Source organism: Oenanthe melanoleuca, chromosome 7 (assembly GCF_029582105.1).
Source record: "Oenanthe melanoleuca isolate GR-GAL-2019-014 chromosome 7, OMel1.0, whole genome shotgun sequence".
NCBI classification, from domain to species: Eukaryota; Metazoa; Chordata; class Aves; order Passeriformes; family Muscicapidae; genus Oenanthe; species Oenanthe melanoleuca.
Window position 1 is genome coordinate 30,032,849 of NC_079341.1, and position 14,945 is coordinate 30,047,793.

At 40.0% G+C, this 14,945-nt stretch overlaps 1 protein-coding gene across 1 annotated transcript in view; it reads right to left on the bottom strand.

Annotated features, from left to right (window-relative positions):
- Window positions 1-499: 499 nt before the first annotated feature.
- Window positions 500-14,945, bottom strand: part of NCKAP5 (NCK associated protein 5) — a 342,982-nt gene continuing 328,536 nt past the window's right edge. The window contains exon 20 of the mRNA XM_056496731.1: window positions 500-2,096. Within this exon, the coding sequence (XP_056352706.1) occupies window positions 1,815-2,096 (282 nt within the window). The 3' untranslated portion in view covers window positions 500-1,814. The remainder of the gene's footprint in view (window positions 2,097-14,945) is intronic.

Sequence of the window (14,945 nt, forward strand, 5' to 3'; positions counted from 1 at the left end):
GATGGAATTGATGGGATGGGATGGGATGGGATGGGATGGGATGGGATGGGATGGGATGGGATGGGATCGATGGGATGGGATGGGATGGGATGGGATGGGATGGGATGGGATGGGATGGGATGGGATGGGATGGGATGGGATGGGATGGGATGGGACGCGATGGGACGCGATGGGACGCGATGGAATGCGGCAGCGAGAGCGGCCAGGAGCTGCCGGGGGCTGGGCAGAGCCCTCCCGAGGGAAGGGCAGGGCAGGGTGCTGGGACCGTCTCCGTGGGTCCCCTCCTCTCCCGATAACCACGTTATTTCCCTGTGATAGTTTCACAGCTCTGCTCCAAGAAAGAGTTAATTCCGCTAAAATCGCTGTTCGACAGCCCCGTGTCAGGAACTCTCCGAACGCTCCCTGGAGAAGGGGGCTCGGTGGGTACCCCCTGATCCCAGCCCTGCACGCCCAAGCTGTCACAGCATCCCCTTCCCAAAACCCCTCAGCAGGCACCGGTAGGCAAGAGAAGTTTTATTTACGAAAACTTTCAATGAAAAATTCTTAAAAGTTGAAAAAGACGATGCAAGTTTACGGCAGAAATTACTTAAAATATAACAAATTGCACAAAATATTAACACTGATCATACAATATTTCAAAGATTAACAAGCATGTGCTAAAGAAACTGTAGAGTCTAGAAATACCCCAAATATATCTAGTTTACAATTGCTGTACAAAAAGCAGTTATAAATACTTCACATCTAGAAAAAATACACAGAACCTTTGAAATAGACTCTCCCTTACATATAAACAACCTTTGTAGAAAAAAACCAAAAACACCCAATACAAGCCAGTCCCCCTGCTCCAAGATATGTTTGAACTAGTACTGGTTAGCACCAACATCTTAGTGTATTACAAACAGAAGTAGTTTTGTTTTTTAAAAAATAATTTTAGTGTTCAGAATTTACTTAAGATGAAACAGACTAAGAAAAGATAACACGGTATGGTACATTCATAGTTTGATGGGAAATGAGTACAGAGGAGGTGGAAGTTGAAAAGCCACGTTGCAGTCAGAAGTACAGGGTGGTTTATGTGGTTCTCATTCCTACAAGACTCCTGTTTGTGTCAGCAGAGAATTGCTTTGACCCTGATCTCTCAAACAGTTATGTGCATGATTGATGAAGCCAATGTCAGCAGTATCAGGCCTTTTAATCTATTCATTTTCTTGCCATGTCAAAAGTCAAAACCCTTTTGAAACAAGACACCTGTTGTGAAGTTGTAATAACTGAAATGCATGTTTCCCTAGAATACCTGTATGGAATTGCACTAAAAGGAAAAAATATATTTTCTAAAAGGGAGTCCATGAGAGTTTATTAAAGACAATCTGGCAGGCTCAAGTTTATGGTAATGCAGTGTTTCTACATATAGTTTTAAGACTAGGACAATTATAACTCTTTTTAAAAAAATCTACTAACTTTTCTTATTAATATTAACACCAATTTCTTTAAGTTAGTAATCTGCCATTACAGGAGCATAGCACCAATTTTAATATTTATTGCTGTCATGTATCCCTACAAATATATTTTCCCAAGGTATTTACAACTGTACAAATATTCACAAAAGTGCAAAATTAAGACTTTATTCTGTGTTGGGTGTGTTGAGTCCCTCTCACCACTGTGATGCTGCCCTGCCCTTATTGCTGTGTGGTGGGAGGTCAGAACCCCCTGATGGGAGCACAGGGAGCTCCAGGGCGAATTTTCCAACAGTCTCCTCTCCCTCCTCACTCCACACTTGCCTTCAGCTCCATTCCATGCTGCAGCCCATGGAAGTGTCCCTAAACATCGTTGGAGCCTTGGCTGGTGCAAGAGGAGAAGCTGTCATACAGGGAATCACTCAAGGATTCCAAATTGTCCACATCCTGCCGGCCCGAGCTATTCAAGGAAGCTGCTTCTTTCTTTCCATTTTCTTCTTTCTGGCCTTCAACCTTGTTCAGACAGTTCTTCTCTTTTTCTAAGAAAAGTACATTATTGCTGTTAAATTTATTCAGAGACTCCAGGGAAATTCTAGATACTCTGTTCTGGGAATCTTCTTTTGTTTCTTCAGTTTGCTTCAATTTCTGTAAAAGAGAGGAAAATATTGGAAGCATATTCCTTAAAAAGTTATCCTATTGTACACCATTAATTACTTTCCAAAATTCACAGGGTGAGAGGAAATAGATTGCTGGATGCTTAAATAACTGTTATGATTAAATAGAACATTAGTGTCCATTTTAGGATAAATCATAACTTTAATGATTCTGCTGAGCCAAATAGGACTCCATTTATGTTACACTCAAGTGCTATTAATGTCCTAAGTAGCAGACCCTGACTATGCACATGTTAAACATCTCCAGCATCCTCACAGTAATTTAGATCTTCTCCTGCATAAATACTTTGAGAGTATGTTTAAATAGGTATTTGTTTAAGTACAGTTAAAAAAAAAAAAAAAGTCAGAGGAGAAAACAACATTTTCCATAAATTAAGGATGCAAATGAAACTTGCTAGGGAATAGCCTCACACTTTGCATGTATAAGCCTATTGATTTCCACAAACCCAAACCCTCTCTAATAGACAAGAAAGCAACAAGACAGGAAATTACACTGAATAGGGTCGATCCCCACAGACCAGAATCAATCAGATATTGGCCAGACCTTCTCACAGAAGTGGTGTAATTCTGTGGGAACCCTGGACAATGTATTAGCACATTATATTAAAAACACACAGTAGGATTGTACCAGAGTAATTTTATCCCTTTGTTAGCTACTGGTATTTTCAATCAGAGATCTGACCAAGGAATCATTAGGGAACTGTGTAGGGAGCAGCTCAATAAAAATAACCTGCTGTTCATATACAGAGTGTTTCAAATACTGGGTAACTAACTTCTCTTGCAGATCATATTACCAGAGAAATATGGGATAGCATTCAACATTTTACAATCAACATTCAATAACCTCCTGGGCAGATAAGATTCAAGCATTCTGAGATGCCATCAGAGTGCAGAGCCATTCCTGACTTTTGGCACTGCCATCAGATGGTAAAGACAGAATCAGTAAATTACTGTAAATGCAAGGCATCAATATTTTTGTTTAGCTAGAAAATGAGATGACACTTTAAGCACACTGAAGATATAGCTTGGGCAGGTGTGTGGATGCTGTGGGTCATTACATGTGCACTTGTAAAGGGTCTTTAAAATTTTCTGAAGAATTCAAGCTTCAAGTCAGTCAAATGTTGTGCACACTGTGCTGCTTCTCCTTGGAAATCTTTGGTGAGAGGAAGACAAATTATTAGGCAGTTTGATTGCTTGTTTTGATGGCTAGTTAGATAAAAATTGAAATGCCAGTCCAATGACTGGTTTTGCTCTGATCTTGTCCCATTTCATAAGTTAACAATGCATGGATAAGATCACTGTTTTTGGAAAATGTTTCAAACAAACTTAAGCAAAGCAACAGGAGATCCTAAAGTCTTAGCAAATGAACATTTTCTGTTTGGTGCATTAATTAATCTTGAGTCTAAAAGGTTTTAGGGAGTGTTGTGTTGGATTTAATTTTAGATGACAGTTAAAACTAAGGTCTTCAATATCTCTAATTAAAAAGTTTTCTGAGATAGAGGAATATAACCCTTGGTAATGATCACAAATTTAGGACCCTACAATAGAAAATTTTCACAATTTCATCTTAAAATGTTGTTCCCTTTGACCTCATTTGAAATACTGGAAATGCTGTTTTACTTCTCTATGGGCCAGATGAGAAAATTCTCAGCCATGGAATCAATAACACACATTTGCACATTTTGCTTTTCAGAGTGCTAAGCCTAATATACTTTATTATATGACAGACTAAATGATGTTTCTTTCTCTTTAATTTTCCCACTTCACAGCCTTTCTTTAGATAAATTGAATGTGACTAGTTAGCACAGACTTGGGACTGCAGGACTCAATTCTGGAGTTAGTAAGGCCTGTGATAAAACTCTTATTGATTTAAATGGAGGCAATTTCAACTCCTGGGCAGGATGAGCACAGACCCCTGGAGAACCTGCAGGACAGAGCAGTCTGGGTGAAGCATCACAACCAGAGGAGGATTTTGGCTATCCTGCTGAAGGATGGATTTACACCTCAGGACAGAGCAGACTGAATTCATTGCTATATTCTGCATTTGTGGAGTATCAATAGTTTTTTGTACTCTTCCAGCACAACCTAGGCTACAATCCTACTTTAATCACACCCTAGATTCTCATTTATTTTATAAAGTATATCAGAGAAACTGCAGGGAACAAAAGTAGTCTACAAATTTTAAGCAAAAACATTGAATCAAGTGAAATTGAAGTCTGTCAGAGAAACCTGTAGGCAAAAGATCCTGAGTAGTGAACAGTGCAATCTACATCAGGGCTTAAAGGGAAAACTTATTCTAACAGTGGTAGCAACATTTATCACCAAAACAAGAAAAAACTCAGAAATAAGTTATGGGTACTTTTTGGATGTAGAGTTGTCCTTTTCAAGTGTCCTAGTACCCAGTTACATCCTTCTGTAGAAAAAACCTGAAACTTCCTTTCTCTAACACACAGAAAAAAAATAATACTCAAAAATAAAACTTTAAGCAGAGATATAAATGTAAGATTCTGCATAATCAACAAAACATTTTCTCTCACAATAACACAATTATGTACATTCCTGGAACTGAAAAGTCACTGGTCAATTCTTTGGTGTGTGTCAGAACAGAAATATTAAAGCAAGTTAAGAATTTTTTCTCTAGTTACTATAGATACAATTTGTAAAAAATTACCAAAGAGTGTTGATTTAGATTCATCCTCAAATAAATTTCTTATTATTCATGGCAGTCTCAAAAGCTACTAGATGAATCAAAAGGCAAAAGCAAAACAACTATTGTTAGGATTTGATTGATAAATTGTGCGTGTGGTTACGTAGTATCTTTGGGGTTTTTTAATGCAGATTTGCAGCAGAGTCACAGCTATAACAAAGAACAAGGGTTAGCCCAAAGACATCAGAATTGTCTATTTTCAAGTAATTAGTTCATTAATGCATTTGAGAGTCACACCAATGTGACTTCTGCAGAGTGGAATGTGAGGCTGGCATGTTCTAATTCCAGGAGAACTGGGGGAGATTTGGTAGGAACTGTAGGGAGCACTTAACCAACCTCTAAGTCATGTTTTCCAGTCAAATCTCTCCTGTATCACTGAGCTTTCTGCTCAGTGGTTTTGCCACCACAGCAAAGAGAAAGGCTTCATGATTTTCCCAGGGCTGCCACAGGAGCCAAGACAGCACCAAGGTATTTGCTTGTTCTCACACAGGATCCTTCCCAGCAGCAATGCTCAAAACCATTCCAGCCTTAAAGTGTTGGCTCTGCTGCTGACTATTCTGATCTGTTCTGTGAACAGAGTGAGTAGCTGCAGTTGGTGTGGATGCTATATGTTTTCTTAAGTATTAATTAAGGGAAAAGACAAAAACATGTTGCCAGAGATTTTGGTTTACAAGAGACAAATAATAAAAAAAATAAAAAGGAGAAAAGGCTCAGTATAGACAAGAGCTGCTGTTTTCCACAGTACTTCTAACAGCTCTGGCCCATCACCCTAAAGCAGATCAATGGTTAGCTTGTTTTACTTATCCCAAGTGTATTTTTGTATGGAAAATCTGTACCCTTAAGGCCTTAGGGTACAGGGAGCATTTGTTGTTCTGCTCCTCTGTACAGGTGGAGAGCTGCCCATGGCTGGAGTTTCTTACCTGCCCAGTATGGGGTGCCTTGCACCACCTGAGAACCAGCTGTCAGAAGAGGAGAATCTCTTCCTGACACACACAGACATTCATCACTTTGAAACAAACCCATGAGTCATGAATCAGAATAATGTTTCCTTGCTGGCAACATCCTAAAGGGAATAACTAAAACCCATTAGTGATGTAATAAAATCTGGCATGTCACTTCAAGCACAGCAAATTAGGAAAACAAAACTAGCCTGCAGTTACACTGATACATTATAAATAGGTGTTATTCCTACATTAATACATCAAATTAGGTTTTCTGCAAGCTGTAAAAATGAGAGGTTACATGTGGGTAGAATGCCTTTCCAGAGCTGTGTGACCAAGGAGCAGGAAGAGCTGCAGCCCTCCTGAATTTCTCACAGGGATTCCCCAGGTGTGGAGGGAAGGAGGAGCAGGGAAGGATGGGCTGGTCCACAGGCACAAAGGGCCCCAGACTCGTGTGCAGGAGGGAAAGCAGCAGCAAGGCCATGCCTTGACTGTGGTAACACAGAAGTTCTGATTATCAGAGGTCAGGCTATGCTTATAAGTCCCTCCAGAGCCCAGAAATAGCAATGAACCATTCTGCAGGATAAATGTATTTTCCAGCTATCTAAGTTTAGTTAACCAGCACTTTAAAGAGTTCAGAATCAGTTACAAAAAGGAATAAAACAAACTTTATTTATGTCTCTCATGGATTGGGCAATTTAGTTTCTAGATTAACACAAAAGCAAGAAGGGCATTGTTTCAAGTGAAGTATAACTGCAAAACACTGTTGGGTAAAAAACAACAAAATTGCTATGAGAATTAAATATAGATCAACAAAATCAATACTTAATTGTATAACTCAAAGTCCTTCATTTCAGATCTGATCTCTAATAGAAGATACAAAGTATGCTCCCTTTTGTTATTTTTACTTATTGCTCATAACTTTATTGTGAGGAAAAACAATTTTCTAGACTTTTACTTTTTAAAAATTGCTTGTTACTTTGCCTGCATATGCTCAAGGTAAACTTGATCCCTGGAGCAACTATTTCTTATTTTAAATTCACAGTTCTTCCAATTTAGATATCCTCTAACTCCTGTAACTGCTCTGTATTTATGACAGAATGGGTCTAAGTGGGAAATGCTGCTGCAGCACCACAAGGGCTGCTCATAACCTGTTTAGTGGGACAATTTTAATACAGCCACAGCTTCTTGTAGAGCAGGTGCAAGGAGGTGCAGGGCAGCTTTCTGACCAAGATGTGCTGGTGTAATCAGAAATAACTTCTCAGTGACTGTCTGCCATGCAGAATGCCATGCAGGCTCCCTCTGCAAAGTGAACAATCTCCAGATCCAGCTGAACATCAGGTGAACAAGTAACACTGCAGTGAAAATACTTACACAGCCACATCCAGCAAACTACAAAGGTGAAGGCTGTAACTGCCTGACCTCTGCTGCACTACAGCTGAGCTAAAAATGGGGTGTTTGAACCTCTTTCTTTTTAAAGCATAACTTTAAATAATAAGATAAGCCTTGCTCTCCAGTGTACATTGTCAGAAGCTTTCATCTATTTTCTGGACCGACAGTAAAATAATTTCTGAAATAATGAATCAGTTTTCTTCTTTCTACTTGAGCAGAAATCCCAAAATTATTTTGCTGTAGCAGATAATGACATTCTCAGAGACATACCATCAGATTTCCATGATAAACAATAAGTGCCAGCTTCTTTTGTGAGAAAAAATGCATTGCTAGGAGCATTTTTAAGTTAATTAGTCTGAACATTCAGCAGTGGATAGGAAAGCCAGATATACATTGGTATGTATCATCCCCTGATGGCATTATGGGAAATGTAAGAATGACAATATAATCAAAGTTTACCTACTGTATTTCAGAGTATAAAAATCTAGAAATATATTTTAGTATCACAAGGAAAGCCTTTCTCATGATCCTGAATTGTAAGAGAATTACCTTAGAGGAAAAACACCTGATTAGCACAAACTGTGTACAATTCATAGCTGCAGATCTGGACAAAACAGATATTGCCTAGTGAACAGGTGGCTGAGGAGTTGAGACTCATGTTGTCTATAGCTTGAATTCTTCTGTGATTTAGGAGATAAAAGAATTCAGTTTAATGAATTGGGCCTTATGCTTTCAAAAGAATAATTTTCATAAAATGATGAGATGACTCAGTACATGCAGCATTCTAATGCCAAGATTACCATCCTCACACATGAATATTTCCTTGACATGACAAGACTGTTTGACCTGATTAGGTTTATACCAACCCTCTTTGAACTTCTGCATAATTTAATAAACCAGGTTGAGGTCTGAGTTCCCAGGTTTTTTGCCTTCTGTTCAGGTACAAACTGAATGGCACAAATGTTGTTTTCTCACAGTGCCCCAGAATGGCCACTGGCTGCACCAACTCTGCATGGACAAAGCTTAGTTAAAAAGGAATAAGAAAATACAATTCTAAGTGGCAATACCTTGGAAAACGATAACAGTGCTGGTGCTCAGCCAAGTGTGCTGAGGCAATGTATAAAAAGAAAAGCAATTAAACACCAGTCCTTTCTCCAGAAGGCAAAGCACAGCCTCACAGTTCACATTGGCAGAATCACCAATTTTGCTTCTCACAGAGGGAATCTACTCACTAAAAGCAATGCTTAGTGCAATCAGGAGCTCACCACAAGGCATTAAGGAAGAAATATCCATGGTGAGAAAGGAAACTGTTACTCAGTTTTTAGAACCTGATGGACTGAAAATGAACAAGAGATGTATAGGATTCACTTAACTTCTCAGAGATCCTTTTAGCTTTACTTGTAGAGGGAGTTAAACAGCAAAATTTTCCTGATTTTTCAGTGATTAAGAAAATGGCAGTGAAAAAAGTCATACTGAAAGGTAGGATAGGTGAACTTGACTTAGCCCTTTGAAGGTCAATATTCTTCCTTGACAGAATAATCTGAATATTATTTTCCCAGTGATAACCAAAGGGTACTGGAGCTATGCAGTCCTAAATAACTTCACTGTTTCAGTTTTCATCAGACTGTATTTCACCTCACAGAATTTAAATATACAGAGGTTTGTCCCACTGAATGAAAGTAGTTTTCTTTTTCTTGATGAAAGTATGGCTGACTGCTTCAATAAAGAAGGGGCTTTGTACAAAAAAGGGGCTACAGTTTTATCCTAGACTAGAGCTTTGTTGATTTTTTTTTTAATTGGGATACTTACATGGACCTGAATCCGGGAGGAGAAAAAATTATAGTTCAAAGTTGTTTTTTTTTTTTAAATCCAGTACCAAATGCAGTTCTTAAAGATATAGGTTCTATCTCCCATTTGATTGATGAGAAAAAATCCTCTTAGACTTGGTAAATGCAGGATTGTACTCATACAACATATAATCTCATGGACATTTTCAGTAATCAGAGTAATTTTTCCTGTATGGCTGAACTATTCTCAAAGTTCCTGAGTACTGGCTGTCTTCTTACCTGTCTTCATCTTCCACTTTTGGCTTTTTTTGAATAAAACAATTAATTTTGGTTGTTACAAGGACACTTATCCCTCTTCTCTGTAGTGATGGCTCAGCTCCTGGCCTGTAATGTCTGTGTGTCATTCACCTGGAATACTGGAATTGGAAAAATGGAATTGCACTCCAAGACTGTACTGCAAAAGGCGATTGCAAGTGGGTAATGATTTTTCTCCCTAGTAATCTTTTTGTGTACTGGACTAGATTCATGGCCTGTGACCATCCAGCTGACCTGTGGGTAAAAAGACAGAAGCAGTAGAAAGAGAACCATGGAATAACAGGACTGTTAGGTGGGAAAAGGTCTCTAAGATCATTGAGTCCAACCACTGAAGGAGCAAGATTATGTGGCAGGATCAAGAGGAAATCAGCAGGATGACAAAACCATGTAGAAACAATTCTCCCAGCTATGAAGACTGGCTTGTTATGGGCATTAAGAGGGCTGTGCTGTCTGGGGGAGAGTTCAGGGAATGAGAATCTCTGCTGGAAGACCTGCAGAGGAAGGAAAGGAAAGGCAATGTCCCCTCTGGCAAATTCTCAAAATGATTCAGGGAGGTAGTTTAAACAAAGGAGAGAGTTCTGCAGCAAATAGGGCTTTTTTATTTTTAGCCTCTGAGGAGGAAGGAAATTTGGGAAGACACAAGCAGTCCTTCCAGACCCATCAGTTCCCTTCTGTGTGACCACTGCAGAGGGAGCCTTCATGTGCTCAGTGCACACACATCAGAACTGAAGCTCTTCCAAACTCTCACCAGGAATACAGAGGTCAAAATTCTACAATTTGGAAACAGAGTCTTCTTCATCGCTAAAAAATTCTGAATTAGCTTGCTTAAACCCCAGGCCAGCAACACAGTTTATTTTAGCAGCCCGAAGCTGACATTTCCCTTTCTGCTACAGATTTTAATCAACTCTACATAACAGAGTTTTTGCCTTTAATGATTCTATCAAAACTCACTGCCCTTTCCTTCCCCTTCTGTGACACCTGGCTTCTGAAGGGCACTGATGGAACCCAGTAGGGGTGCCCTGCTCTGCACCTTCCCTAGGTGAGGGTTAGGGCTGGGGCTGGCAGTCCTGCACTGGGGTAAATGCTCCAGGAGGAGCAGGGGAAGAGAGGAGAGCCCAGGCTGCCTTCCCAGGAAATCTGCAGCAGCCTGAACCACGTGCACTCTGCTTTCTGACTCTGCAATGACACCAGAGAAGTTCCTTTGTATCAGGGAAAGGTGGGGCAGGATAGATGCAGATAATGATGCTGGTTACACGACTGTGCTTGCCACCTCCCCAGCTGAAGTGATGAGCTGCAAGGATTTCACACTGATTCCAGCAAAGCATGGATTACAGATGGAAACCTATGTTTTAAGTTCATCTGCTATCAAATCCTACATAACAGTACAGTTATTTACATGGACTTACTAAATTTATGCAAACAATTTATCTCTGCTGTAGGGCAGAGTATTTCAGGGACAGCAGCACAACAAGCACAAAAATCCAAGACAGAGTTTCAGGCTCGGGCTGCAGAACCAAATTAAAGCAGAAGGATAAATCCTCTCTTGCAATTTTTAGTTCATTTCAGTACAGCAAGTTGTATCAATAAAAAGCCTACAGTATAAGTCAGCTAGAAAATAAATGCTATGAAGGATGTTCCATTTTATGTTGTTTGAATTTGATTAGTGATTAGTCCTGGCGGTTAAACCACATGGGAACAGTAATCAAGGGCTCTCTACTGCAATTCTCTAACAACTGGAAAACACTGTTGGCTCATGTCCTATTCCATGATGGGATATTAACCTAAAATCTAATTAATATATGAATGAATTACGTTTCTAGAAACATACTATATTATAATCAATTTTAAGTGAGTTCCTAACAGGAGATAAGATGAAGAAAAAGCTGTAGAATTACCAGAGGCTGATAAATTCTGTTTACTGTGACTGATGATTTTTATGGAGGATAATTTTACAATCCATCAAACTTTTGTCAGTTCAAGAATCATGCTGCCAAACGTATGCAGTAAATTAATTTTTAAATTTACATATTTATTAAAAATCTTATTGAAAACAGCAGGAAGTAAGGCTTGTTTGAATAATAAAATAACTTGTTATTCTACTGGAAAGAAAACAAAAAACCCCCAACCTTCTATTAAGACCATTTTATGGCAAGGTAATAATTATAAACAACTACACGAATTAGTTAACCAAACACTGTATTAAATAGCCAACCCAAAAATTAATCAAGAATTTAGAAAACCCTTTTGGAAGATAATCAGGTAAAAAAAAATGCAATTGAGAAGCTAAGAAATTCATGTCTGAGTCTCAGATGTGCTGGAGGACAGGTTTTCTAATCCAGGCTGGAGCTCCTGGATTCCTGGGAGCTGCAGGTGCCTGCCTGTGGCTGAAGGTGCTGAGGGGGAGGAAGGGATGCCAGCAATGCTCTCATTCACATGGCCACAGGGAGGTGCCCACTGGGATTTGGGATCTTTGCTCCCTGTCCTGCAGTTTTCTTTGGCTGCTCCTGACACTGCCATTCACCCTCTTAAAACACCTACTTTGTGTGTACAAAGTGCAGGGAATAGGCAATTCATGTCTGAAATGCTGCTGGCAGGTGACAGTCCTTTTTTTAATTCTAAAGGATGCTCAAACAGAAACACTGTTTCTGTATTATTAGGAAAATTAGGAATTATGATTATTAGAAATAAGAATTTGGAATGAAGCAGAGCAATGTTGGGCACCAGGATGACCACTGCTGCAGATGCAGATGGAAGCTCCTACAGCCAGATTTACAAATGTTGAACTTGCCTCCTCACTGAATTAAAGCAGTGATATCCATTTTGATTAACATGCATATCATCTGGCTGTGATCCGAGGGGAATTCTAGTTAATTTATGGATTTAGATGTGTTTACTTCATCTTTCAGAAATGAGTACATCTGTTTCTGGTCATGGGAAGCTCTATCCTACTTCGTGGCTCAGCCAGGCATACAGAATGTGTCCCACTGGGATCTGGCAGGAGGCATTAATGCTTCCAACCTCTCTGTGAGCCTCAAAACAGGAAACTCAAGGACAAGGGCTGGACCTTTGTGCTTTGCCCTTCCACCTCCAGCTTCCCTGGACAGAGCACAGCCCAGCTTAAGCACCTAACAGGACCTGAAAGGGTGGTAACTGTGCTGAGCCCACCTGGGCTATACTAGACTCTTCCTAGGTTTGAGGTGATATTTTGGCAATATCAAGGCTTTTTCATATATTTTATATATTTCATCTATTTCACATCTTTCATATATTCTCATATATTGGAACCCTGGTTTTGTGGATTCTGCCCCCCTGGTCTGGCTGTGAGAAAACCTTTTTTGGGTATGGCTGAAGAAGGAATTTGGTGTGAAGAAGCAGCAGAGGCTCCTGCAGGGAAAGAATAATGTGGTGGTGTTTTGCATTGATTTTGCTGCAATTTCTGTATGAAAAGAGAAATGTGTGAAGTGGTAGCTGCCACGTGACTGGATGTGTTGGACAAAAGCTTTAGGAGATTTACAGACCTTAGCAATGCAGAAGTGTTACTGCAGTATCAATGCTGCAGCTGCAGTAAATACTGGTGATACAGAACATTCCTATGCCTAAACCACAGACTGTGATATTGTTAATATAATAGGCCACTAGGAGGACTAAAATACAACTGGAATTCAAGCAGACACACTGCACACCTAATATACACTCACATTTTGAATGCCCAAAAATGATACAAACAGAAAATCTGGATGAAAATACAGAACAAAACAGTGGCCAGGCCCTACCAGTGAATGAATAATTTGAAAAAATGTTGCTGAAAATAAGCAGACATTTCATATTTATTAGAATACAAAAATCCCAAAAGTTTTAAGCGTTGATTTCTTCAGTATTCTAGATTATTCAGGATTAAAATACTTTTAATAATGGAATAAAACTTTCCTCCATGCACAGGGATGTTAGGAACCCTGTATTGACAGCAGGACTGCCAAAGGTGGTAGAGTTCTGGCCATTGAAAACCCTCTGTAGGATCAGGGTGTGAATTTTCTTCTGACATTTGGAAAAGAGGAGCAATGTGTTTGTGGTTAGCCCTTGCAATGCAAGATCCCATCCTGAACAAGAATGCTTGATGAGAATATTAAGTGATAATGATTATTTGCTTAGAGCTGCTATGGAGCCTTCAAAGCTCTCAAAGCAGCCTGCTAACAGTACTAGATTAAATTCCAAATGCAGCTGGAAGGTATTATTTATATTCTTTATTTAAAAAATGGGGAATTTAATAGCAAGAGAGCCTTAGCAATTTGGACATTCAACCAGAACATCATCCCTATCTCCACAGTCCTGCACTCTTGTCTGTTAAGCTTTTTGTCAGTATTTGAGTATTTTTTATTTGCAGGCAAAAATTTCTCCATGGAAAGGCAGAGGCCAATTCTCCCAGTTCTCACTAGGGAGCATCTGAAATGCTCTTCAACATACAGAACCTGGCATTTAATCCACTGAACGTGGTAGTTAATCAAATGTTTTGCACTGACTTTAGTAGAGTTTGGATCAGACTCTTGATGCATTAGAGATAAATTATTTAACTTACTGAGTTCCCCTAGAAACAAAATATTGAGCTGCAAACAAAGCTAACAAACACCAAATGGGATGCCATCTGCTGCAATGAACAGAACATGACCAGTTCCCCTCATGCTTGAGATTCCTCCAAAATACAATTTGAAATACGTTTGTTAAGCTCCCAACTGTCTCTCAGAATTGGCTTAGCACAGGTTAGCACTATCAGCAGCAGCAAGGCAGCCTGTGATGCATCACTTGGAGATGTTGATGATTTCTCTCCTGCTGGACTGTCCTGTGTAAACCCCCAGGGTTTTGTGCTGTCCTATGGAACCTATGGAGATGTTTGTCCTCATGCTCTATGCTCTGGACTCTGAGGGGTTTCTCCCCCTGAGTAACTATGAATGGTACTTATCCCCATCATGCTGCATTCATAAATCTGGATTTTTCTCTCCTTTGACATCCACACTCCATGCCTACAGCAGGAACAGGATATGGAGACAAAAGTTCTACTTGCCATAGATATCTCCCCAGCAATGGCACGAGATAGCTGCAATCCCAAGTGCCTGCCTGGTGTGGAAGTTTTTGGCTGTGGAGGAGAGAGAGTGGGCTCCAGCATTTCACAGGAACAGAAGGACAGCGCTGAGCTAAAAGCAGAGCGTGTGACGCTGTGGGTGACATCAGCCTTAGCCCCCTTTCCTCCTCCCAAGCACACTAACTGGGCAGCCAGGCAGCTTTTATGGAATGGGAGGGAGAAACCCAGCAGGATTTGCCTTGCAGAACCAGGGAAGAAGATAAATGCCTTCATACCTCAATTTCCTGCCCAGCCAGGCACTTCATCTTCCTGCATCACCCTGACAAGTGATGAAACTGCCACAAACAAACAGAAGCTCCAGAGACAATTTAGTCCTTAGCAGGCAATGAGGAAGGCTCTCATCATCACACAGCTCCTAAATGGTGGCTGCTGTCCTTGGCTTGCTCTGCTGCCTCTGTTTTAACACCAGGCCACTAATGATGTCATAACACAGCTTCCCTGGTTTCACAGTGGATTTCATTTGTAGAAATGCTGTATTAGAAATGCTGAGCTCTTTGTAACTGGCTTGCCATAATGGTTCTAGGAAACATTAAAATATAGGATG